General features: G+C 45.8%; 1 protein-coding gene and 1 pseudogene across 1 annotated transcript; one reads left to right on the forward strand and one right to left on the reverse strand.

Moving 5' to 3' along the window:
• Positions 1 to 245: 245 nt before the first annotated feature.
• Positions 246 to 1,885, reverse strand: LOC122541187 (uncharacterized). Its single transcript, XM_043677813.2, has one exon. The coding sequence runs from the start codon at positions 1,834 to 1,836 to the stop codon at positions 1,000 to 1,002; it is 837 nt and encodes a 278-aa protein (XP_043533748.1). The 5' UTR covers positions 1,837 to 1,885; the 3' UTR covers positions 246 to 999.
• Positions 1,886 to 25,552: 23,667 nt separating this feature from the next.
• Positions 25,553 to 25,939, forward strand: LOC122541186 (histone H2B pseudogene; annotated as a pseudogene).

Raw genomic sequence — 25,939 nt, forward strand, 5'->3', positions numbered from 1 at the left:
TTTTCCGGTTAAATTGTTCAATTCTCGGTCAATTGTTCGCACAGGAACGACAAGTCTTCATCTTACAAAAGAATTCGACTTCCTGTCCCCCTCCCCACCCTCTTTATTTGGAAAGTTGAAGGCTTCTACTCATCAATTCTTTTCGTTTGTCCCTTGACTCGTGTATTAACCAATTTTTATTTTGTGAAACAACACTCAAAAACGATAATCCAAAAGAAAAGACGTTTATTTGAGACTGATGTGTTAACCAGCTTTTATTTTAAGAAACAACATTCAAAAACTAATCCGAAGGAAAAGAAGTTTATTTGAGAGACGGGTTTGTTCAAATCTCTTTTTCAGACAAAACGCCTGCGCTCAGGTTCAGCGGTTCAGGACGACAGCCCATCACTACCTTCTCAATGACAAATATAGACAACAATAAAACCAGTGACGCCCAAACCCCACGAGTGAATTAACAATTACGTAGAAATTCTGAAATTAGTAAAGGCTGTACCAGAAAGACTCGAGGCCGGCAGCATCTGGAGGGAAAAGATATCACAAGACAGAGGTGGGAGAATTTGGGAAGATTTGAGTTTGATCCCGTGGTTAAAAAGCTCACGATCGCCGTCCTACCATCAGACATTCGCGATGTTCTCATCCGAATTTCAAAGAAAAATAACGCGCTCTTTTCAAATGGAGCGGTGAAGGCGACATCAAACAAAACATCCCGTATACACGTGAGACGCGACTAAATCAGACCAATGCGAATTAATCCCGACTCCAAACATTAAAACTTGTAAAATTTATTTTAAAATCCCGAAAGGTGATTTGCTACGTGGATTGTTTTATTTTTTTTTCACAATGAAATCTGCGTTAATATTTTAACCACCACGGCGCGACCCACCGGGTACCAAAGAAAATATCCGCCAACTTTCACGCAGTCAGCTCCGTTTTGTTAAAATGTGGTGGCTCTGAAAAGAGCCGTTGTGTTTTATAGTGTCCTTCACGGGCTCGCCAACCTTACCGCCGGGCGTAGAAGCTTCTCTTGCCCACGAAGGGCGGGTATTTTCTGGGGCGACCTACCGGCCGCTTGGGCTTGCCTCCGGGCGGCTGCCGGCGCCGCACGTTCGCCCCGGACGGCTTGACCTTTCGGCCGGCACCGAGGCGGAACGGCTTGCTCTTGTAAAGACGGGCCGCCCCGCCGGCTCTGCCGCGGTTGGCTCGCCGGGCGGTGGCCTTGAGCTTGCGGCGGGCCGACGGCGCTGCCTTCCTGGGTTTGGCAGGCGCCGCCTTCCGCCTCCTGGTGGCGGCCGCCCCCCGCCCCTTCTTGGTGGCCGAAGCCTTGGCCTGGGTCGATCTCTTGGACGAGGCCGCCGTAGCTTTGGTCGCCGAGATCTTCTTGGGGACGGAGGCGGCGCTGCCGCCGGACTCCTCCTTGGCCAAGGCGGCGGGGACGCTGCCGCCTCCCTGTGCCCCCGGGCCCCCCAAGGCCAGCGCGGGAGTGTCGGCGCGGGTGCGGGAGCGGTTGAAGCGGAACGAGCCCGAGGCGCCGATGCCCGCCGTCTGCACCAAGGAGCCCTTGCGGACCAGGTTCTTCACCGTCTGGTTGACCCGCGTGTTGTTGCGGCTCACGTCGTAGCCCTTGGCCGAGAGAGCCTTCTTGAGGGCGGCCAGCGAGATGCCCCGCCGCTCTTTGGTGGCGGCGGCGACCTGCAGGATGCGCTGGGTGACGGTGGGGCCCGTCTTCTTACGGCGCTGCTGGGAGCGGGGCGGCGGGTACTGCTTCTTCTTGCGGGCGATCGCCTTGTCGACGCTCAGGTCCGCCACGTCTTCCACCTTGTGGCTGATGTCGGTCATGCTCGCAATTCGAGAAAGAAGGGGGGAAATCTCGAGGGGGAAAGAAAAGGGCCCGGAAGGGGGTGGGGGGGGTGGTTCCAGCTCTCGCTCCGGGTCGGTCCTTTGGTCTCTCTCTCTCTCGCTCGCTCTGTTTCAGCCTCCGCCACCAGTCGCGGCTGAAACTGAAGAGGCGGCCACCCACAGCAGCCTCTTTTATAGGGCAAAGGCGGACGGAGAGGTGCCAACATCCGCCCCTCCCTCTCCCTGCAGCCACTTACCGCCCTCCTATCCCATGCCCTGAGAACCGCATGGGGAGGGATATCGTGGATTGTTCCAGGCACTGAGTGCAGCAGCAAGGAGGTTATCGCGGAGCTGGATGTAACGTTAGTTACAGCATGGTTGGACTGCTGCGTGCAGTTCTGGTCGCCAGACTATAGGAAGGATTCAGCGAAGATTCGCCAGGATGTTGCCTGCGCTGCAGCGATTCAGCTACGACGGCAGAGTACATAGCGTGGGATGTTTTTTTCCCTAGGCGGGGAGAGGATCAGATTGGGATGTACAAAGTTCTGAGGTGGATTGATAAGGATAAAAACACCTTGCTCTTATGTGAGCGGTCAGTAAGCAGGGGATATAGATTTAAAGTAAGGAGCCGGTTGCGTAGAATGGATTTAGTGAGGGAAACAAGGCAGAACACCCAGAGAGAAAGGTGGGTGTCTGGAGTTCACTGCCTGGCGGGCTGGTAGAAGGAAGGAACATTTCAGAAGGTTTTAGGTGCGCGCTTGATGCGCCACAGCATACACGGCCAAGTGCTGGAAAATGGGCGATGTCTGATGACCAACGCAGACCTGACGGGTCTTTTCCCGGCTGTAAAAACTCTGACCCGCTCCATGATTCTCCCCGGGTGGGGATCTTTCGTTTTCTCCTTCTGCTTCTTTCCCCCTCTCACCGGTCCCACACCACCTACCCCGCCCGTCCGCCCCTCACTCTCCCCTGGGGTGAAAGGTGAGGGGAAGATAGGTGGCCATTCCCCCCCCCCCCCCCCCACACACACACACACACACACTGTATGTATGTGGGGGAAGGAGGGTGGTGACAGGGCTGGCAAGGCACTGGTTGGACTCTGGAGAAGAAGGCCACAGGGAGAGCGGCGCGGGTGAGACGGCCGGGCCCGACACCACTGGACTCCGCTAAACCGATTTGAGTGGACCCATGTCCCGTCCGGAGATTTCCATCTGGTATCAATCCAAAGAAGGCGATTGCAGCCATTTCCAGGGGGAATTGGGTGGGGGACTGGATCGTCACGAAACTCCAGGATCTGGTTTATTGTTCTCTTTTAAAACGCCCTCCAGCGCAAGCCAGGATACCTGCGAGTTTAATTTTATTTCACTGTCATTCTTATCTCTCCGCCAGACCGCAGGTTTCTTCAACCGCCCCCCGCCCCCCCCCCCCGTCTTCTCTCATCTTGTACTAATCAAAACGGTCACGTTGTCTATTATTCTCTGAAATGCAGATGAGAACATCGAAGACGGTGATCGTGAGCTTTTAGTCAATTTGCCAAACTTAAATCTTCCAGCTAACTTCTCCCAGTTCTGCTCTTAAACGTGTTGCGAGCAGGAACAAGTTTCAAGAACTCAGTGACCACTGATGAGGGTCTGTCCCTTTGCCAATGGATAGCCGACCAGTCCAATTTCAAATGTATCCTTGTTTTCTCAAGAAGCTTTATTTATAATATATCGCATTTCCATGTCTTTATATCGCTAATTGTTACCCGGGTTTGCGCCATCCTTCCGCTTTCAGCGAGCATTAAACCTGCAATTACCTGACATTTCTCACCCTTGCTAGTACTTGGGAGTGCAGAGCCTATCTCGATGCTAATTAGTTATAACATTACCAGTGTTCTTGCTACGAGATATGTATTAAAATGGTATTTAAAGTGCAGGTGTAAAATAAACTTTTAGAATTAGTTTTACGACTCATCATTTACAAAGTTAAAAATCACACAACGCCAGGTTATAGTCTGACAACCACCTGATGAAGGAGCAGCCCTCCCAAAGCTAGTGCTTCCAATTAAACCTGTTGGACTATAACCTGGTGTGGTGTGATTTTTAACTTTGTACACTCCAGTCCAACACCGGCATCTCCAAATTATCATTTACAAAACACTTAAAATTGCATGGCAATAATTTCAGGCAGATGCGCCAAATTAGGAATAAATGGGGGAAATAAGGTCACAGGAGCACTAGAGTGACATCAAATGTTCCCATTCAATGCTTGATAGGTCAACGTTTATAAACAAATTTCCGATATGACAACAGGAAACAAAAAAATTTTTTAAATCTCCCGTTGTTAAGCGTTTTGGGTGTCTCAAGGTTGCTATAATTTAGGGGGGATTTTGTTTTCGGTCCGTTCCAATCGCAGTTTCGCATCACATATGCGTCTTCCAACCAAATTCGCTATCAAATCCTCGACAAGTTATTTCCAAACTGAGCAGGATCGATTTGTTCCCACATTTCTCTCAACTCAGGGCACAACACTCGTAGGGAATCCCTAACTGCCTCACAGCGTCAGAGACCCGGGTTCAATTCTCGCCTCAGGTGACTGTGTGGAGTTTGCACATTCTCCCTGTGTCTGTTTCTTCCGGGTGCTCCGGTTTCCTCCCACAGTCCAAAAATGTGCAGGTTAGGTGAATTGGCCATGCTAAATTTCCTGTAGTGTTAGGTGAAGAGTAAATGTAGGGGAATGAGTCTGGGTGGGTTGCTCTTCGGAGGGTCGGTGTGGACTTGTTGGGCCGAAGGGCCTGTTCCCACACTGTAAATAAATCTAATCTGTAAATAATCTAATCTCTCCGACAATTTTTCACACACTCTGAAATCCAACCTCAAGGTCCACCCGCCAGGAATTCGACAAGTTATGATCAAAGTGGATGCTAGCCAGCAGGCCCGGGGATTAGGTCCCACCTGCTGCAGAGTTGTCATAACATGCTGATTAAAAATGTATTAAACTAGATTTTCTGCGTTTGATGTTTATTAATAGATTTTAACAACAAAATATATGCATTTTATTTTTTAAAAATGTAATTAAAAGTTCGACCCCGGATGATTTAAAGGAATTCAGCGCCAGAAACCCGGGTTCAATTCCAGCCTCGAGTGACTGTGTGGAGTTTGCACATTCTCCCTGTGTCTGCGCGGGTTTCCTCCCACACTCTAAAAATGTGCAGGTTAGGTGAATTGGCCATGCTGAATTGCCCATAGTGTTAGGTGAAGAGGTAAATGTAGGGGAATGGGTCTGGGTGGGTTGCTTTTCAGAGGGTCGGTGTGGACTTGTTGGGCCGAAGGGCCTGTTTCCACAATGTAAGTAATCTAAAATTCAGCAGAAAGTTTCCTATCCAGTCAAATAATTTGCTCTGTTTGAAGATTTAAGTGGATTTTCCTCTTTAAGCAACATAGGAAAAGCAGGCAACTTCCAGGAGCAGGAATAAACCTCTGCCCATATTTTTATTTGTTTCAAATTATTGAGTCCCTTGTTAATCAATCTGTTTCCCCAAGGCTTTTGTTATGAGTGAAAGAGGACTGAGAGGGAGATGTGGAATGAGGGTTGACATAATTCATTTGGGCTGTGAGGTGAAATTAGTGTTAGTGTGTCGTCCGTTTGCAGAATTGCAGGAATTCAATATCAAGCAGGATGCACCGGGAGTTAGGGACAAGGGTTCTGAGCAATATTTATTTAAATGCAAGATGTACAATTAATTTTTCCCTCCCCAGACTCTCGTGAAAGGGGATTTCCTGCAGCTCTCCATGTCTCTCCGTCTAACCGAGTCCCCGAAAAGCCAGCTCTTCTCTCCCGGAAAACCGCGCGGAATGATTCAACCTCTATAGAGGCAAACTTTAGCCCCAGATGATACAAAGTATTGAATGAACCACATGGGATTGTATTTAATTTACTGAAAACTCCCAGCAACCGGTGAACAGCAGATCAGACAGACTCAGGATGTGAAAAGGGGCTGCCTCAGAAGATGAAGAAAGAAAATTAAATTCAATAGAGGAATCGGAGCTCTGTTTTTTTTTTAAGGCACACCTTGCATAGCTCATGATGAAAGAGCAGGAAAGTGTCGCTAATTTGTAGCTGTTCAGGTGAACTAGATGAGATAGGATGTGTGGTCTCCTGCGCCATGTGAATAAGTTGCTTGCTTGTAAAACGTTTGGTTGAGTACAAGGATGTAACGAGTAATTTATGCCCGGAACATTGACATGTACAGCGTTTCGAACCGAGGTAAACCAAAAGGTCTAGCCCAATGTTCCAATGTTATTTCTCTGCTCCCTGGCTTCAACCTTGGATTACAATAGCATAACGATGTGCTTCTCAGACAGCCCTTTCAGACTCTTAGTCCCAGATCCCCAGCATCCGAGGTGAAAATACTTTCCCTGCCATCGCCTTCTAAAACTCATCAGCACGTTATCTATATTTCTCCTAATTTTACACAAGTCAGTTAGGTCTTCCCCGAACATCCTCTGCTGTACCGTTCGAACTTGCTTGCTGTAACTATACTTGCTTAACAATGATTAACTTGCTGGAATTCACGTTCACTGGTGTCAGGTTTTAACCTGTTTGGAACGTTCAGGCCATTGTCTACAGCCCCTGTATTTCTAAAGCAGTAAGTTTAATATGGCAAGATGCTAACAGTCTTAAATTCCGTGAGGAGCAAAGGAAACACAACAACAAATCATGAGGTTCCAGTCAGACAAAATTCTTTATTTGTTCTTGGTTTTCCTTGACGTCAGGCAAGCGTTTGTTGCCCGTCCCTAATTACCCTTTCTGAGTGCTTCCTCAACTATTTTCGAGTCAACCAACTCTGGAGTCACATATAGGCTAGACAAAGTGTGATCGGATTTTCTTAACATTTAGTGATTCAAGCAGTGTGGCGCATTAGCAGGGGTGAAAGTGATCTCTTTGTGTATATGCGTATAAGAAAGAGGGAACATGGAGTCAGAGAGAGGTATAGCATGGAAACAAACATGTCCGTGCTGACGGATATCCTGAGTTAACCTAGTCCCATTTGCCAGGCTTTGGCCCATATTCCTCTAAGCCCTTCCTATTCATTTACCCATCCAGATGTCTCTTAAATGTTGAAATTGTACCAGCCTTCTCCACTTCCTCTGGCAGCTCATTCCATACACGCACCACCCTTTGTGTGAAAAACTTGCCCCTTGGGTCCACTCAACCTAAACCTATGCCCTTTAGTTCTTGACTCCCCCAACCTGGGGAAAAAGACTTTGTTTATTTACCCTATCCATGCCCCTCGTGATTTTATAAACCTCTATAAGGTTACCCCTCAGCCTCCGCGCTCCTGGGAAAACAGTCCCAGCCAATTCAACCTCACCCTACAGCTCAAATGCTCCAACCCTGGCAACATGCTTGTAAATCTTTTCTGAACCCTTTCAAATTTCATAATATCCTTCCTATAGCAGGGAGACCAAGTTTGTACACAGCATTCCTAAAGCAGCCTAACCAATGTGTCTGGCCACATTTAATTTCTACCCTGATATTTTACGGTAAGACAGTGATTAGTTATGAGAAATCTCTCAAAGTGTTGGTTCTAGCGGAAAAAGATAGTTCAAGGTTACTTGCCACTTTGTATCACCTTTTGGTTGAGCAAAAAGTTGGAGGAACAGCGAGGTAGATGGAATGATCCCCCATATGCAACTTAGGTGGAGCACAACCAAGCAGGGTGTTCAGCCCCACTCTACCCATTACCAAGCTCAGACTAGAAGAGAGAGATTATTGGAATGGCAGCAGTGACTTGAAACAAGAAGACATGATCAGGCGTTGGCAGGGACAGTATCGGCTTCACATCACCATGTTCACTTTCCTGCCTCTGTTACAGACTGCAGAGGCTCTGTAGGTTAGTGGCTGCAGAGTCCTGTTAAAAGCCAAGAGAAAAATCAGTCAGTGGGCAATAAATGAATAACCTGGGAAAGCAAACTACTGCATCTCTCTGAAGCCAAGAAAAAAAACATCCAATTGACAAACAGCAGAAAGAAAAATCAAATTTTGAAATGTAAGTTAAAAGCAAAAAGGTAACAATTCAAAAGCTGGAGAGTGTGAGGCAGATACCCATATTCCAGGGACTAGGATATTGCAAGGAATTAAAGTTTGTGGTATCACGTGGTTCACCTGTTTGAGGTCCCACTCTACCTCCACATCCATAATACACCACTGAACTAATTATTGTTCAACAGGCAGTTGGTACAATACTGCTCAACATCCATATTCACCTTTGCAAATGCAGCAAATACACTGAAATTTACATTCAGGAGGAGTGCACACCATGCTGACTTTTAAAAGATTTCTTCTTTGCATTGAGCTGAGGGGAAGTGATACCATCGCAGTGTTATGACACTAGAGGTAATGTTGCAGCAATCTGGATCCAAATGTGAGATGGTGGAATTTGCAATTAAATATAAATTTGGAATTAAAAGTCAAATGATGACCATGACATCATTGTTAATTGTTTTATTTTAAAATACTCAACTGTAGAGAAGAAAAGCTGCCATTCTTACCTGTCTGCCTTATGAGTGATTCACAACAATGACGCTGACTCTTACCTTCCCCTCTAAAATGGCTGAGCAAACCATTCAGTTCAAGAGCAATTCAGGATGAGCAATAAATACTGGCCCATCTAGTGACACCCACATTCCATTACCTCCATGGCATTATGTCAGCAAAGAACTTCTATTCTGATCCCAGCTGATTTTATTACTGCATAGGTCAGTTCCCAGTCTGAAATCTAACTTGATAGACCATGATTTGGAGATACCGGTGTTGGACTGGGGTGTACAAAGTTAAAAATCCCACAACACCAGGTTATAGTCCAACAGGTGTAATTGGAAGCACACAACCACCTGATGAAGGAGCGTCGCTCCGAAAGCTAGTGCTTCTAATTAAACCTGTTGGACTATAACCTGGTGGTGTGTGATTTTTAACTTTGATAGATCATGTTTTGTTTTGTTTTATCAAAGTGATCTCCAAGCGAAACCATAACACTATACTTAGGTTTGTTTTAACATTTTAAAACAGATGTTTATTAAGCTAACTAAATGAAGATAAACTAGAAGAAAATAATATATATTTATAAACTAAACCTAAAGATTTTGAAAGACACAGTAAAATAAAATACCCAATACAGGTCCCAAAATGCCCTTGTACAGTACACAACATTGTGCTTACAGCGAAAGTCCCTATCCCTACTTCCACAAACCCCCCAATCCAACAGTATCCCCTCACCAAGCCGACCTTCTTCTGTTTCATTTCATAGAACACAGAGCATGACAGCACAGTACAGGCCCTTCAGCCCTCGATATTGTGCCGCCCTGTGAAATGAATCTGAAGCCTATCTAAACCACACTATTCCATTCTCGTCCATATGCCTATCCATTGACTATTTAAATACCCATAAAGTTGGCAAGTCTAAAACTGTTGAAAGCAGTGCGTTCCACGCCCCTACTACTCTCTGAGTAAAGAAACTACCTCTGACATTTGTCCTATGTCTATTACCCCTCACTTTAAAGCTATGTCCCCTCATGCTAGCCATCACTATCTATGGAAAAAGGCTCTCACTGTCCACCTAGTCTGACCCTCTAATTATCTTATATGTCTCAATTAAGTCACCTCTCAAAGGTGACTTAATTAAGCCTTCTTTTCTCTAACAGAAACAGCCTCATGTCCCTCAACCTTTCCTCATAAGACCTTCCCTCCAGACAATAACCTAGTAAATCTCCTCTGAACCCTTTCCAAAGTTTTCACAAGCTTACTATAATGTGGTGACCAGAACTGGACTCAGTACTCCAAGTGCGGCAGGACTAGAGTTTTGTACAGCTGCAGCATGACCTCATGATTCCAAAACTTGATCCCTCTGTTAATAAAAGCTCACACACCGTATGCCTTCTTAACAGCCCTATCAACCTGGGTGGCAACTTTCAGGGGTCTATATACATGGACACCGAGATCTCTCTGCTCATCTACACTACCAAGAATCTTACCATTAGCCCAGTACTCTGCATTCCTGTTACTCCTTCCAAATTGAATCACCTCACACTTTTCCGCATTAAACTCCATTTGCCACCTCTCAGCCCAGCTCTGCAGCTCATCTATGTCCCTCAGTAACCTACTACATCCTTTGACGCTATCAATAATTCCACTGACCTTAGTGTCATCCGCAAATTTACTAACCCATTGTTATAACCCATTATAACAATGACAAACAGCAGTGAACCCAAAACAGATCCTTGCGGTACAACAATAGTAACTAAACTCCAGGATGAACATTTCCTATCAACCACCACCTTCTGTCTTCTTTCAGCTATCTAATTTATTATTCAGACCACTAAATCACCCTCAATCCCATGCCTCCATATTTTGTGCAAAAGCCTACCGTGGGGAACCTTGTCAAATACCTAACTGAAATCCATATACATCACATCAACTGCTTTACCCCCATCCACCTGTTTGGTCACCTTCTCAAAGAACTCAATAAGGTTTGTGAGGCACGACCTATCCTTCACAAAACCACGTTGACTATCCTTAATCAACTTATTCCTTTTGAGATGATTATAAATTCTATCTCTTATAATCTTTTCCAACCATTACCTACAACCGAAGTAAGGCTCACCTGGTCTATAATTACCAGGTCGGTCTCTACTCCCCTTAAAGAACAAGGAACAAAGAAAATTTACAGCCCAGGAACAGGCCCTATTTGCCCTCCAGGCTTGAGCCAATCCATATCTGCTGTCTAAACCTGTCGCCCACTTCCTAAGCATCTGTATCCCTCCGCTCCCCACCTCCTCATGCATCTGTCCAGACGCATCTTAAATGAATCTACCGTGCCTGCCTCTACCACCTCTGCTGGCAACGCGTTCCAAATGCCCACCACCCTCTGTGTAAAGTACTTAAACTTTTCACCTCTCGCTTGGAAAGCGTGACTTCTCGTTACTGAATCCTTCACCCTGGGAAAAAGCTTATCTCTATCTACCCTGTGAATACACTTCATGATTTTGTAGATCTCAATCAGGACCCCCTCAATCTCCTTTTTTCTAATGAAAACAATCCTAAACTACTTAACCTCTCTGCATAGCTAGCAGCTTCCATACCAGGCAACATCCTTGTAAACCTTCTCTGCACCCCCTCCAAAGCATCCACATCCTTTTGGTAATGTGGCGACCAGAACTGTACACACTATTCTAAATGCAGTTGAACCAATGTATTGTCAATTTTAACATGGCCTGCCAGACCTTATACTCAATACCCCGTCCGATGAAAGGCAACCATACCATGTGCCTTCTTGACCACTCTATCCACCTGTGCAGCAACCTTCAGGGTACAATGGACCTGCGCTCCCAGATCTCTCTGCCCATCAACTTTTCCCAAGGCTCTTCGGTTTATTGTATCATTCGCTGTAGAAATAGACTTCACAAAATGTCTGGATTAAACTCCATCTGCCACTTCTCTCCCCAAATCTCCAGACGATCTATATTCTCCTGTATATTTTGACAGTCCCCTATGCTTTCTGCTACTCCACCAATCTTTGTGTCATCTGTAAATTTGCTGATCATACCAACAGTGCCCTCTTCCAGATCATTTATGTATATTACAAACAACAGTGGCCCCAGCACCGATCCCTGTGGAACACCACTGGTCACCTTTCTCCATTTCGAAAAACTCCCTTCAACTACTACTCTCTGTCTCCTGTTGCTCAACCAGTTCTTTATCCACCTAGCTAGACCACCCTGCACACGACGTGACTTCATTTTCCCCATTAGTCTACCATGGGGAACCTTATCAAACGCCTTACTAAAGTCCACGTATATGACATCTACAGCCCTTCCTTCATCTATCAGCTTGGTCACTTCCTTAAAGAACTCTATTAATTTGGTAAGGCACGATCTCCCCTGCACAAAACCATGTTGCCTATCACTGATAAGCCCATTCTTTTCCAAATACAAATAGATTTTAATCCCTCAGTACCTGCTCCAGCAACCTTCCCACCACTGATGTCAGGTTCACTGGAATATCCCTACCACCCTTTTTGTACACAGGCACAACATGAGCAACCCTCGAGTCCTCTTGCACCTCACCTGTGTTTAAGGATGCTACAAAGATATCTGTCAGGGCCTCAGCTATTTCCTCTCTCAACTCACTTAGCAACCTGGGATAAGTCCCATCCAGTCCTGGGGATTAGTCCACCTTAATAACCTCTAGCCTACCCAACACATCTTCCCTCCTTATGTCAGCGTGATCCAGAGTAATCAAACTTCTATCACTAATGTCAACATTCATCATGTCCCTCTCCTCAGTGAACACTGATGCAAAGTAATCATTCAGAATCTCACCCATTCTCTCAGGTTTGATACACAGCGTTCCTTCCTTATCCTTTAGTGGACCAATCCTTTCTCTAGTTACCCACTTACTTCTTATATAAGAATAAAAGGCTTTGGGATTCTCCTTAATTCTACTCGCTAAAGCTATTTCATGACCCCTTTTAGCCTGCTTGATTCCTCATTTAAGACTGGTCCTAATCTCCTGATATTCCTCCATGGCCTGTTCTACCCTTAGCTGCCTGGGCCTTATGTACACTTCCCTTTTCCTCTTGGCTAGTCATACGATTTCTCCTGTCATTCATGAATCTTGCCTTTCCTATCCTTTGTTTTCAATGGGAAATGCCTATCCTACACTAGGCCATCTCAAATGTGGACTTCCTTCAAATAGCTGTGTCCAATCCACATTTCCCAGCTCCTGCCTAATGTTGATATAATTGGTCTTGGCCCAGTTTAGTACTCTTCCCTTAGGACCATTCTCATCTTTGTCTACGAGTATTTTAAAACTTACAGAACCGTGGTCACTGTTCCCAAAGAAATCCTCACCGCAACTTCTACCACCTGGCCTGGCTCATTCCTCAACACCAGATCCAGTATGGCCCCTTCCCTCATCAGACTATTGACATACTGCTCTAGAAAACTCTCTTGGACGTTTCTTAAAAATTTTGCCCGATCCAGACCTCTGACACTAAGTGTGTCCCAGTCAATATTGGGAAAATTAAAATCTCCCATCACTACGACCCTGTTGCCTCTACAGCTTTCCATAATCTGTTTACCTATTTGTTCTTCTATCTCATACTCACTGTTGGGAGGCCTGTAATATAGCCCCAACAATGTAACTGCACCCTTCCTATTTCTCAGCTCCACCCATAATGCCTCACTACTCACGCCTACATAGGTTCCTCCTTTAGCACAGCCGTAATAGCATCCCTGACCAGCAATGCAACTCCACCCCCACTTTACTTCCCTCCCTGTCCTGTCTGAAGCGTCTATATCCTGGAACATTTAGTTGCCAATCATGCCCTTCCTTCAACCAAGTCTCTGTGATCACAATAAAGTCATATTCCCAGGCACTAATCCACGCGCTAAGTTCCATCTGCCTTACCCACTATACTCCTTGCACTTCAGGCCACCACTTCTTTTGCGTTCATCTTCTCTCTGCCTACTCTTCCCCTTATTAATGCTAACTTCATGATTCTTACAGTCTCCAATTTCCACCTTGCTGTCTACTTGTCTTCTCTTCTGATTCCCAGCCCCCTGCCACATTAGTTTAAAACCTCCCCAACAGCAGTAGCTAAACCTCCCCCAAGGACATTAGTCCCAGTCTGGTTCAAGTGTAGACTGTCCAATTTATAATAGTCCCACCTTCCCCAGAAACCGTCCCAACGTCCCACAAATCTGAACCCCTCCCTCCTACATCATCTCTCAAGCCACGTATTCATCCTACTTATTCTTTCATTTCTACGAGAAAGGAGGTTGCTAAGCCGCTGGCGCGGATATTTGCCTCCTCACTCTCCACAGGAGCCGTGCCGGAGGATTGGAAGGAGGCGAATGTTGTTCCACTTTTCAAGAAGGGTAATAGGGAAATCCCTGGCAACTACAGACCGGTCAGTCTCACATCTGTGGTCAGCAAAGTTATGGAAATAATTTTGAGGGATAGGATTTATGACTGTTTGGGAAAGCATAGTGAAATTAAAGGCAGTCAGCATGGCTTTGTGAGGGGCAGGTCATGCCTCACAATCTTATTGAATTCTTTGAGGAGGTGTCAATCAGGTCGACGACAGTTGAGCAGTGGATGTGGTTAATATGGATTTCATCGAGGCATTTGATGGGTTTCCCATGGTAGACTCATTCACAAAGTCAGGAAGTATGGGATACAGGGAGATTTGGCTGTCTGGATTCAGGATTGGCTGGCTGAGAGAAGGCTGACAGTGGTTGTAGATAGAAAGTATTCTGCCTGGAGGTCAGTGTTGAGTGGGTTCCCGCAGGCCTCTGCTGTTTGTAGTTTTTATAAATGACTTGGATGAGGAGGTTGAGGGGTGGGTTAGTAAATTTGCAGATGACACAAAGGTTGGAGTTGTCGTCGATAGTGTAGAGGGCTGCTGCAGGCTGCAGCACAACATAGACAGGATGCAGAGCTGGGCTGAAAAATGGCAGGTGGAGTTTAACCTGGATAAATGCGAAGTGATGCATTTTGGAAGGTCAAACTCGAATGCTGAATATAGGATTAAAGACAGGATTCTTTGCAGTGTGGAGGAACAGAGGGATCTGGGTGTGCAAGTATATAGATCCCTCAAAGTTGCCACCCAAGTGGAAAGGGTTGTTAAGAAAGCATATGGTGTTTTGGCTTTCATTAACAGAGGGATCGAGTTTAAGAGCTGCGAGGTGTTGCTGCAGCTCTACAAGTCCCTGGTGAGACCACACTTGGAGTATTGTGTCCAGTTCTGGTCGCCCTACTATAGGAAAGATACAGAGGCTTTGGAGAGGGTGCAAAGAAAGTTTACCAGGATGCTGCCTGGACTGGAGGGCTTGCCTTATGAAGAGAGGTTGAATAAGCTCGGACTTTTCTCTCTTGAGAGAAGGAGGAAGAGAGGAGACCTGATCGAGGTGTACAAAATAATGAGTGGAATAGATAGAGTCAATAGCCAGAGACTTTTCCCCAGGGCAGGATTGACTAGTACGAGAAGTCATAGCTTGAAGATATTAGGAGGAAGGTATAAAGGAGTCATCAAAGGTAGGTTTTTTTTACATAGAGAGTTGTGAATGTATGGAATGCGTTGCCAGCTGAGGTGGTGGAAGCAAAGTCATTGGGGACATTTAAGTGACTGCTGGACATGCACATGGATAGCAGTGAGTTGAGGGGTGCGTAGGTTAAGTTACTCTAAGTTTGTGAGAAGATTTGTAGCTCGGGTGCTGGTTGCTGTGGGGCAAGCCAAACAGAGAACAGCCAGGGAATTCCTAGAAGCATGGCACTCATCCACAAACTCCATCAACAAACACATCGACCTGGACCCAATATACCGACCACTACAGCGGACAGCTGAAACTGACAACCGGAAGCAGCAGGGACAGGCCACTATAAATGCCGGAGGAAACACCACAGAAGCGCTTCACAGGAGGCTCCCAAGCACTGAGGATGTCACCTAGACAGGGGACGAAACGTTTGCAACAAAAACTTCCAGCTCGGCGAACAGAACCAGAGCAGTTAAGTTACTCTATTTTACATTAGGATTAAGTCTTGGCACAACATTGTGGGCCCAAGAGCCTGTTCTGTGCTGTACTTTTCTATGTTCTATGTTCTATGTTCTATGTATGCTGGCTAATATGTGGCACTGTAGTAATCCAGAGATCATTACCTTTGAGGTCCTCCTCTTTAACTTCTCTCAGAGCTCTCTGAATTCAGGCTTTCAGGACCTCATCTTGTTTTTACTTATATCGCTGGTTGTTATATGCACCAAGACAACTGGCTGTTCACCCTCCCTTTTTCGAATTCTCTGCAGCCGATTAGTGACATTCCTGACCCGAGCACCTGGGAGGCAATATACCATCTGGGAGTCCCGTTTCACAACTCTAGAACTGCCTATCTACTCCCCTCACAATAGAATCCCCTATAACTATGGCCCTGAGAGACTTTTTCCCGCCCTTCTGAACAGCAGTGCCCGCCACGGGGCCATGATCCTGGCAATTGCTGCCTTCCCTGGGCGAGCCATCTCCCCCAACAGTATCCAAAACGGTATACCTGTTTGGAGGGACATGACCACAAGGAACACCTGCACTGCCTTCCTACTCTTTCTCTGCCTTTTGGTCACCCATTCATTGTCTCCCTCAGCAATTCTAACCTACGGTGTGACCAATTCACTAAATGTGCTTTCCACGATTTCCTCAGCATCGCAGATGCTCCACAGTGAGTCCATCCGCAGCTCCAGAGCTGTCATGCGGTCAAACAACAGCTGCAGCAGGACACACGTCTTGCAAGTGTAAGAGTCAGAAACGTCAGCCATGTCCCTGAGTTCCCACATCAAGCAGGTGGTACATGCCATGTGTCTGAAGTCCCCTGCCATTTTAAGCCTTAGCTTTATATCACCTAACTAAAACCAAACAACGCACGTAAACATATGAAAGAAACATAATAAAATCCTTACCTTACAGAGTATTTTTCTTCTGGTTGGGGGGATCGCGGGATGGAGATATAATGGTATCTTGGGTTTAGCCACCGCCCAAATATATTTTAAGTCCTTACCTTCCTGGCACCCTCCTGGTCTCCATGTCACCTCCGCTCTGTCTCCCACTGCTCCTGGACAGGAAAAAACAAGGGAACAACATTTGCCATCCTCCAGTCTTTTGGTACTATTCCTGTAGACAATGACGACATAAAGACAAAGGCTCAGCAATCTCCTCCCTGGCTTCCCAGAGAATCCTAGGATAAATCCCATCTAGCTCAGGGGATTTATCAATTTTCACAAAATGGAGCACTTCACATTTATTTAAATTAAACTCCATCTGCCACTTCTCAGCCCATTGGCCCATCTGGTCAAGATCCCATTGTAATCTGAGATAACCTTTTTCGCTGTCAACTACATCTCCAATTTAGGTGTCATCTGCAAACTTACTAACGTAGTGGACCCAGCACTGATCCTTGTGGCACTCCACTGGTCACAGGCCTCCAGCCTGAAAAACAACCCTCCACCACCACCTTCTGTCTTCTACCTTTGAGCCAGTTCTGTATCCAAATGGCTAGTTCTCCCTGTTTTCCATGCGATCTAACTTTGCTAATCAGTCTCCCATGGGGAAGCTTGTCGGACACCTTACTGAAGTCCATATAGATCCCGTCCACGGCTTTTCCCTTGTCAATCCTCCTTGTTACTTCTTCAAAAACCTCAATCAAGTTTGTGAGGCATGATTTCCCACGCACAAAACCATGGTGACTATCCCTAATCAGTCCTTGCCTTTCTACATACCTGTACATCCTGTCCCTCAGGATTCCCTCCAACAACTTGCCCATCATTGACGTCAGACTCACTGGTCTATAGTTCCCTTGCTTGTCCTTACCACCCTTCATAAACAGTGGCACCATGTTAGCCAACCTCCAGCCTTCCGGCACATCATCTGTCACTATCGATAATATAAATATCTCAGCAAGGGGCCCAGCAATCACTTCCCTAGCTTCCCACAGAGTTCTCAGGTACACCTGATCAGGTCCTGGGGATTTATCCACCTTTATGCATTTCAAGACATCCAGCACTTCCTCCTCTGTAATATGGACATTTTACAAGATGTCACCGTCTATTTCCCTACAGTCTATATCTTCTAAGTCCTTTTCCACAGTAAATACTGATGCAAAAATACTCGTTTAATATCTCCCCCATTTTCTGCGGCTTCACACAAAGGCCGCCTTACTGATCTTTGAGGGGCCCTATTCTCTCCCTAGTTATCCCTTTGTCCTTAATGTGTTTGTAAAAACCCTTTGGATTCTCCTTAACTCTATTTGCCAAAGCTATCTTACATCCCTGATTTCCCTCTAAAGTATACGCCTACTGCCTTTATACTCTAAGCATTCACTCAATTTATCTTGTCTATACATGACATATGCTTCCTTCTTTTTCTTAACCAAACCCTCAATTTCTTTAGTCATCCAGCATTCCCTATACCTACCAGCCTTTCCTTTCACCCTGACAGGAATATACTTTCTCTGGATTCTTGTTATCTCATTTCTGAATGCTTCCCATTTTCCAGCTGTCCCTTTACCTGCGAACATCTGCCCGCAATCAGCTTTTGAAAGTTCTTGCCTAATACCATCAAACTTAGTCTTTCTCCAATTTACAACTTCAACTTTTAGATCTGGTCTATCTTTTTCCATCATTATTTTAAATCTAATAGAATTATGGTCACTGGCTCCAAAGTGCTCCCCCACTGACACCTCAGTCACCGGCCTTGTCACTGACACCTCAGTCACCGGAAAAAAGAATACAAGCATGGACTATTTTCTAAACGGTGAGAAAATTCGTAAAGCCAAAGTACAAAGGGATCTGGGAGTGCTAGTTGAGGGTTCTCTAAAGGTAAACATGCAGGTTGAGTCCGTGATTAAGAAAGCGAATGCAATGTTGTCATTTATCTCAAGAGGGTTGGAATATAAAAGCACCGTTGTGCTACTGAGACTTTATAAAGCTCTGGTTAGGCCCCATTTGGAGTACTGTGTCCAGTTTTGGTCCCCACACCTCAGGAAGGACATACTGGCACTGGAGCGTGTCCAGTGGAGATTCACACGGATGATCCCTGGAATGGTAGGTCTAACATATAAGGAATGGCTGAGGATCCTGGGATTGTATTCATTGGAGTTTAGAAGATTAAGGGGAGATCTAATAGAAACTTACAAGATAATACATGGCTTGGAGAGGGTGGATGCTAGGAAATTGTTTCCGTTGGGCGAGGAGACTAGGACCCGTGGAAACAGCCTTAGAATTACAGGGGGTAAGTTCAGAACAGAAATGTGGAGACATTTCTTCAGCCAGAGAGTGGTGGGCCTGTGGAATTCATTGCCACAGAGTGCAGTGGAGGCTGGGACGCTAAATGTCTTCAAGGCAGAGATTGATAAATTCTTGATGTCACAAGGAATTAAGGACTACGGGGAGAATGCGGGTAAATGGAGTTGAAATGCCCATCAGCCATGATTGAATGGTGGAGTGGACTCAATGGGCCGAATGGCCTTACTTCCGCTCCTATGTCTTATGGTCTTATTTCCCAAGAGTAGGTCAGGTTTTGCACCTTCTCTAGTAGGTACATCCACAAACTGAATCAGAAAATTGTCTTGTGCACACTTTAGAAATTCCTCTCCATCCATACCCTTAACCTATGGCAGTCCCAGTCTATGTTTGGAAAGTTAAAATCCTCTACCACAACCACCCTGTTATTCTTACAGATAACTGAGATCTCCTTACAAATTTGTTTCTCAATTTCCCTCTGACTATTAGGGGGTCTTTAATACAATCCCAATAAGGTGATCATCCCTTTCTTATTTCTCAGTTCCACCCAAATAACTTCCCTGGATGTATTTCTGGGAATATCCTCCCTCAGTACAGCTGTAATGCTATCCCTTATGAAAAACACCACTCCCCCTCCTCTCTTGCCTCCCTTTCTATTCTTCCTGTATCCTGGAACATTAAGCTGCCAGTCCTGCCCATCCCTGAGCCATGTTTCTGTAATTGCTATGATATCCCAGTCCCATGTTCCAAATCATGCCCTGAGTTCATTTGCCTTCCCCGGTTAGGCCCCTTGCATTGAAATAAAGGCAGTTTAATTTATCAGTCCAACCTTATTCTCTGCTTTGTCCCTGCCTGCCCTGACTGTTTGACTCGCTTCTGTTCTCAGCTGTACCCATCTCAGATCGATTTCTTTCCTCACTATCTCCCTGGGTCCCATTCCCCCACCTTATTAGTTTAAATCCTCCCAAGCAGCTCCAGCAAATCTCCCTGCCAGTATATTAGTCCCCTTCCAATTTAAGTGCAATCCGTCCTTCTTGTACACTCCTACCCCAGAACAGCTTCCAACGATCCAAAAATGTGAATCCTTCTCCCATACACCAGCTCTTCAGCCATGCATTCATCTGCTCTATCCTTCTATTCCTGCCCTCACTCGCACACAGGACTGGGAGTAATCCAGATAATACTACTGTCAAAGCCCTCTTTTTTAAACTTCTGCCTAACTCTCTATATTCTCCATTCAGAATCTCAACCTTTTCCTTTCCTATGTCGTTGGTTCCAATATGTACAATGACCTCTTGCTAGCCCCTCTCCCCCTTGAGAACATTCTGCACCCTCTCTGAGACACCCTTGATCCTGGCACCAGCAACACACCATTCTGATTTTTCGCTGCTGGCCACAGAAACATCTGTCTGAACCTCGGACTAGAGAGTCCCCTAACACAATCCAGATCTTGGAACCCGACATACCCTTAATTGCATTAGAGCCAATTTCAATACCAGAAACCTTGGCTGTTCATGCTATATTCCCTTGAGAATTCATACCCCCTACATTTGCCAAAACAGCATACTTGTTTGAAATGGGGATAGCCACAAGAAGACTCCTGCACCACCTGCCTACCTCTCTTACCTTTCCTGGCGGTAAACCATCTATGTGACTGTATCTGTGACTTTTCTCCCTTCCTGTAACTGCCAACCATCACACCCCCTTGTTCTTGTAAATTCCTCATCCAACCATTCCACTCGTTGTGATAGGATTGGCAAAATTTGCAACTAATGGCATTTATTGCAGATTTTTTTTATAAGATTACTTACAGTGTGGAATCAGGCCCTTCAGCCCAACAAGTCCACCCCGACCTGCAGAAGCGCAACACACCCAGACCCATTCCCTTACATTTACCTCTTCACTTAACATTGCGGGCAATTTACCATGGCCAATTCACCTAACCTGCACATTTTTGGATTGTGGGAGGAAACCCACGCAGACACGGGGAGAATGTGCAAACTCCACACAGGCAGTTGCCTGAGGTGGGAATTGAATCCGGATCTCTGGCACTGTGAGGCAGCAGTGCTAACCACTGTGCCACCGTGCCGCCCATATCATCCCCAGTAACCTGTAAACTCTACCTAAACTCCCACTACTAACGGCCAGTTTTGCTTCTTCCAATCTACAGACCCAGAAAGTAGCACTGTCTTTTTCCACTACAAAACACTACTTCAGGCTCATATTTTTAAGTTTAATCAAGACACATTCTTCAATAAAACATATAATCAAGAAAGGGTTTTTCCAACAATTGACAATGGATTCACGGTCAGCATTCGAGTCTTAAATCCAGATATTTTTGTTGAGTTCAAATTCCACCACCTGCAGTGGTGAATTTCAAATCTGGATGCCCCCAGAACATTAGCTGAGTATCGAATTAATAGTCCAGCCATAATACCATGCCATTGCCTATGTTAGCACTGAAAACTCTGCACTACAAACAGAATGTGAACTGATTACCAGGAAATCCCATGTGTTAGATCCAAATTTCAAAAGTCAGTATTTCAGTCTACCCCATGGGTTTCAGCCCAGTTAAATTATCCCTGCACACAACCATCTCCAAATGTAATCAGAAATTATGGAAATACTCCTCCTCCTGGAAACAAGCAATCAAAAGCATCACAATGGTTGATGACAAATGAAGTATTTGTCATTATTCAAACTCCAATCCCAAAATCATCTGTTTAAAATTATTACAGCAAGTAAATTAATCTATGCATAATTCTATGTCAGCTATGTCAGGAAGACAGCTAACAATCTGCATACATGAACATCAACTAGCCACGAAACGACACGACCAGCTATCCTTAGTAGCCACACACGCAGACAACAAGCAACATGAATTCGACTGGGACAACACTACTATCATAGGGCAAGCCAGACAGAGAACAGCCAGAGAACAGCCAGGGAATTCCTAGAGGCATGGCATTCATCCACAAACTCCATCAACAAACACATCGACCTGGACCCAATATACCAACCACTACAGCGGACAGCTGAAACTGACAACCGGAAGCGGCAGGGACAGACCACTATAAACACCGGAGGAAACATCAAAGAAGCGCTTCACAGGAGGCTCCCAAGCACTGATGATGTCGCCTAGCCAGGGGACGAAACGTTTGCAACAAAAACTTCCAGCTCGGCGAACAGAACCACAACAACGAGCACCCGAGCTACAAATCTTCGCACAAACTTTGAACTCTTCAAATTGTATTATTTTGCAAACACATGTAATGGTGCTAAGGCATCATTATGCTTTATAAAAAGACAATGACATATATCAACAAGCACAATTTTCATATTGCAAGATGCCCAAAGAACCATGACATCAATATTTTTTTTAAATGTAGAAAAACCTGGCATCCAAATTCATTCACCCTTCCAAGAAAGCTCTACCAACAGCAAAGTAATGCATGTCCAGATAATCTATTTCAATGATGCGAGTAGAGGGATAATTGATCTGCAAAGGATTCCACTATTTTAGAAATAGTGGTTTGGGATGGCCTGCCTACAACCAAAGAGGGTAGAAGGGGACTCTGTTTATGGATTAATCTGAAAGTTAGATGCCAACACATTTGACAGAGCAGCATTAGTTCACTCTTACAAGAAGAATGTCAGTATGATGTCCTTACAAGCTGACTCAAATCCGAACTGACACCCTGGGCTTTACAAGCAAAAAGCAACTTCTGAACATTTCCCAGTGTAGTCAAAAGTCAAGTGAAATATCAAGAGATACAAGAATTCCATTTCATATTTATTTATGGAATAAAAAAAACATCAGGTTTGGAAACTGGATAAAGCGCTATTAACATTTGTTCAAAACCACTGACTGTGTGCAGAGTTGACTGCAAACAACTGTGATGTCTCAACTTAGAAACAGATGTTCTCACCTCGTCCTTTCACTCCTACCCCCTACCACTGCTATTATCATATACACTATCACACCTAGCTACTGCTGAAAAATGTGTTGCTGGAAAAGCGCAGCAGGTCAGGCAGCATCCAAGGAGCAGGAGAATCTACGTTTCGGGCATAAGCCCTTCTTCAGGAATCCTGCTCCTTTGATGCTGTCTGACCTGCTGCGCTTTTCCAGCAACACATTTTTCAGCTCTGATCTCCAGCATCTGCAGTCCTCACTTTCTCCAAACCTAGCTACTATCAGTCCTGGAGAAGGGTCACGGATTCGAAGTGTTAACTCTGCGTTTTCTCCAAGCTGTTGCCAGACCCGCTGAGTTTCTCCAGCAATGTCTTTCTTGTTTCAGGTCTTCGGCACCCGCAGTTCTTTGTTTCAACCTGTTGTTTAAAAAAGTGCTATATTGACTGATCTTAACTGGATGACGTACGTTGAAAAGTGAATTTCAAGCTATTCAAATCCCGAGTCGTTAGATATTTCAAGTAGTTCAACCCTACAAAAAACTCAAGTGCAAAGTTTAATCTTCGGATCTATTTAACTTAATCAAGTAGAAAATCTTAGGACACAAAAATCCTGTTTAATAATCAGCAAAGAATGTTGAAGAGTGGCTGAAAGCAAATCATGCGGTCGAAACCTCTGATTGTCACGATGGTATCAATACGGCGTGAGGTGATTTTGGAAGCTACATCGGAAACAGGAAGAGGTGCAGAATTGGAGTGAGCTCGCAGCTTCCCGGGAGAATGGGCGCTTCACTCGAAGGACAAGGGGCGCCTTTGTCTGAGGGGCGGGGCAAGGAGTGGGCGTGTGAAAAGGACAGCGGCAACTGCGGCTGCGCGAGGAATGGCTCTACGGCGTCCGCTTTTCGCCTACATAAAATGGCCGCTAGCGCCGCTCCGGCTCATTGTTGCGACGCTGGTGCCGCAGCTGCAATTGGTGTCGCTTATGGCTGAAGCTGTTGCCCCTGTGCAGGTGAATCACTCGTCACCGACAATGACTGCTACCCCGGTTGGCGTGCCCCTTTCCGCGACCACCGACATGGCGCCGCCTCCTCACCCCGCCGTGGCCACCAAGCGGAAAAGCGCTTACCGTCCGCAGAAAGCGGCCACCATTGCCACGGTGGCTGAGCGCATCCTGGAGGCGGTGGCTGTTACCAAAGACCGCCAGGGTCCCGCGACTTTGGCTACTATGATGAGGAAGACCATCTCGGCTGCCAACTACGACGTGGAAGGGTGCGGCCCCCGGTCCAGCCAGTCCACCGTGAGGTCGCCGCCCAGTAAAAACCCGTCAGCGCATGCCGGGGCCCCCGGTTCCCTCCAAATGGTTAAGGAGCGGGAGGTGGAGGAGAGTTCAGCCCGGAAAAAGTCCGGAGTCAGGAGGCGATCTCCGAAAAGAGTTACGGCGTCGGCCAAAATGTTGCGCCGTAACCCCAAGGCGTCGAAAACTCTTAGAAGGCTGACGACCAAGTCGAAGAAAAACGCCGCTCGCCGGCCAGCCACAAGCAGGTCCGCCGGACGGAAGCAGAGAAGGCAGAGCCAGTGGCCCAAGGACGGACGGCGAAAGGCTCTTCTCAGAACCTCTTAAAACATTTCCACAAAAGAAGCTAACGGACCTTAATTGGATCTAGTTATTTTAAAAAAAAAAGTGTTGTTGTTAGTGCGTGGCGGCGGAATTTACTAAACATTTACCTAGAAAACTTTTTTGTCGTGTTAAAACTAAACGGCCATAAAATAAAACTGCTGTTCCTTAACTTTGCCGTGGGACTTGTACTTTCTTCTAATCCAGTGAATGAGTTCCTCCCATCGGTGCGTCAGCTACGAGGCAATAAAAATGAGGATTAGTGATAGACAAAGCTGGCAGTATCCTTCCTTGCACCAGCATCTTGATTTCAATAAGACTAAAACCGAGATGAAAGTAATAAAGGTCTAGCTGTGGTTTTGATGAACACTTGGATGTTTCTTTTGTTCCTGGTGGTGGAAATTGAATAAAGATTCGCGCACTTAGTGTCTTTCAATGTGTCACACACCTGCACACACACAACATGGGTGCTTGGGTAAAATAAGCACTACCGCAGTTAGGCGGTAGTGTGGGGGTAATAAAAAAAGAAAAAAAATTAAACAGGAGCGTCAGACATCCTACTTCACTGTGAGAGCTAGCTCTAAATGAGTTGGATCAGAGTCAAGGACTCCACTGTGAGATATACAAGGTTACTGCTGCACAGGAGGTGTACAAAAGCATCTAATTTGAAATTAGAAAAAAAAAGTGTGAAACTCAGGAAAACGTCTGGACAAAATGTTGAATGTTACTAGACCTACTTGAGTTTCCCTAATATTTACACAATACCAGTTTGTAGTAACGACAGGTTTATTTATTATTCCGGAGCGCTGCTCCTTCGTCAAGTGAATAGATAGTTACCTGTGGACAGAGAAGCGCTCCGAAACCTTGTACTTCCAAATAATCCTGTTGGACTATAACCTGGCATTATGTGTGTGTTTCTTTTAAAACTTAGTCCAACACCGGCATCTCCAAATCATGTCCAATATTTACAACATCGCTGAGCGTAGACTTCAGCGGAAGATGCGTCAAGCATTATGTTCCATCAATTAAAGTTAGCCGAAATTCACCCCAAGGACAATGGCGAGATTCGGCTGCCGAGATCTGCTCTCCCACTGTGTCCCGTCAAGAGCGCCATCAGAAGATGGATGAGAGCGAAGCCTCGGTTGGCGCGATTTTGAATCGTTAACGTCAAACGTTCCGTCATGCGCCATTTCTGATTGGCCCAGACCACCGAGGGAGCGAAAATCATCAGAACAGTGAATATTTGGAAGGGAGCAATTGACCAATAGAAAAACGTCTCTCTCAGATTCCTCATTAGCATAAGGCTCCTATATAAATGTGGCAGGCGGACAGCGTCAGTTATGCTAAATTTGTTGTGATTGGAAGTCATGCCTGAGTCGGCGGCTGCAGCAAAGAGCGCTGCGTCCCGAAAGGCATCGAAGCAGTCGCTTAACAAAGTCAGCAAGAAGCCGCCCAAGAAGCGAAAGAAGACTCGCAAACAGACCTATTCGACCTATGTGTACAGGGTGCTGACCCAGGTCCATCCTTCTACAAGAATTTCGTCTAAGGCCATGAATGTCATGAACTCGTTCGTCATCGACATCTTTGAGCGCATCGCCTCCGAGGCTTCGCACCTGATTCACTACAACAAGCGCCAGACCATATCGGCCAGAGAAATTCAAAGCGCCGTCCGCCTTATGTTACCGGGCGAGCTAGCCAAGCACGCTGTGTCTGAAGGCACAAAAGCGGTCACCAAATACACCAGTTCCGCTTAG

The sequence above is a fragment of the Chiloscyllium plagiosum genome, unplaced genomic scaffold (assembly GCF_037043375.1).
Source record: "Chiloscyllium plagiosum isolate Xiang-an unplaced genomic scaffold, Cpla_swu_hap1 HiC_scaffold_35, whole genome shotgun sequence".
Lineage (NCBI taxonomy): Eukaryota > Metazoa > Chordata > Chondrichthyes > Orectolobiformes > Hemiscylliidae > Chiloscyllium > Chiloscyllium plagiosum.